Raw genomic sequence first — 1,558 nt, 5'->3', positions numbered from 1 at the left:
TCTCTTTTCTCTAATGGGTTTCTTTTTATCATGGCTGATGCCGCCTGTGTTGTGCCTGCTGCTCCCTTCCGCTCCGTGTGTGTGTGTTGGGGCTGTCTGCTGTGCAGCGTCTCTCTTTTCTCCCCCCTGCAGACCCCAGCTGTTGAAGCGATATTGAATCATGGCGACGGTGCGCCGCGTTGTGTGGTTGTTGGCCGCTGCTCTTTGCTGCACGGCCTTGTGCGTGACGGCTGCCACTGAGGAGCTACCAGTCCTGGGCCGACGCCAGGTGCTCCGATTTCTCCAGCTCCAGTGCCTGCAGCAGAGCCAGGTGGCACGCCACTCCCCGGTTCGATTCCCAGTCCGGCGGACACAGCCACTGCGAAGGACGCATTGTCGAACATAATGACGGCAACGGAGAATGCGCTCAATGCGGTGCGCATCGCAGTGGAGACTGTTCTGGCGAGGGTGACGCTGCGGTCGCTGGATTTGTCGTTTAATGCAGTGACGGAGCTGAGCGAGTCTCTGCCACCTGCGGAGAGACCGAAGGAGCCAGCGGCAGCAGCCGCGAAGGGTGCGCCAGCGATGATCCCTCCGAAGAGCACAGTGGTGAGAGCTCGGAAGGATTTGCCAGCGGCACCAGCCCCGAAGGAGCCAGTGGTGACCCCTCCGACCGTGGAGAGCGTGCGGTTGGCAAAGGACTCAATCGCACGGGCGGCAGTCAAGGCTGCGAAGGCGAAGTCTGACCTCAGCCTGCTAGAGTTTGACCCGCAGGAGGCGGTGAAGAGCGCAAAGACCGCGACGGAGGGGTTTAAGGCCGCTCTGAAAGGTTTGCCCGAAGGTAAGGGAGAGAAGAGTGTCTTCACCTCGCTGGCCAAAGTTGTTGAGAGTCTGACAAACTCGCGTGCTGTGGCGGAGGAGTGCGAGGCTGAGGTGGAAAAGATTGCCAAGATGCTGGAGATCACCTCCCTTGCCGTGGACGCGGCGGCGAATCTGACGGAGAAGGTCTCCGCGTTTGCCAGCGAAAAAACGTTGGCCGAAAACAAGGACAAGGATGATGCTACCCTTGCTGTGCTAAGAAATGAGTCCGCCATGGTCGCTACACTCGTGAATGATGCTGCCGAGGACAACGTGAGGGTCACCGTGTCCGCCGCTGTTCTGCTGAACCGCACCCGGAAACTGCTTGACATTGTGAAGAATAAAGAATTGAGCGATGCGATCGTCAAGAATGTAGCCGAGGAAGCAACGTATGCGGCTAAAGCCGTGCGAGGGTATGCGGACGTTGCGCTACCGGACTTGGAGAGGAAGTTGAATGAGACCATACAGAAGATCGAGGACACAAGAGTCGCCGCCGCTCTCAAAATGGTGCGTGAGAGTCTTCCTGCTGTTGTCGAGGCTGCGAAATCATTATCTGCGCCAGCAGTTCAGCCTGCGGATATTTCCGAGGCTCCAAAAAAGGCCACCACTGCTCTGGAGAAGGTGATGGAAAGTGCTCCTACCCTTCGTGATTCTGCAGTCTCAGCACCTACTATACCACCAGCTACGACCACCGCAGTTACCGAGGGCACCAAAAGAGACA

At 58.0% G+C, this 1,558-nt stretch overlaps 1 protein-coding gene across 1 annotated transcript; it reads right to left on the bottom strand.

The window, feature by feature from the left end:
- Nucleotides 1-158: 158 nt before the first annotated feature.
- DQ04_19431000 (hypothetical protein) lies at nucleotides 159-1,301 on the bottom strand (the record flags this gene model as incomplete). Its single annotated transcript, XM_009317818.1, has 1 exon — nucleotides 159-1,301. The coding sequence occupies one exon, from the start codon at nucleotides 1,299-1,301 to the stop codon at nucleotides 159-161; it is 1,143 nt and encodes a 380-aa protein (XP_009316093.1).
- Nucleotides 1,302-1,558: the final 257 nt, after the last annotated feature.

This window comes from Trypanosoma grayi (genome assembly GCF_000691245.1).
Source record: "Trypanosoma grayi strain ANR4 Tgr_1943_V1, whole genome shotgun sequence".
Taxonomy (NCBI): Eukaryota; Euglenozoa; class Kinetoplastea; order Trypanosomatida; family Trypanosomatidae; genus Trypanosoma; species Trypanosoma grayi.
The sequence above is the reverse complement of the archived record's forward strand: the minus strand, read 5'-3'. Positions and strand labels throughout refer to the sequence as shown.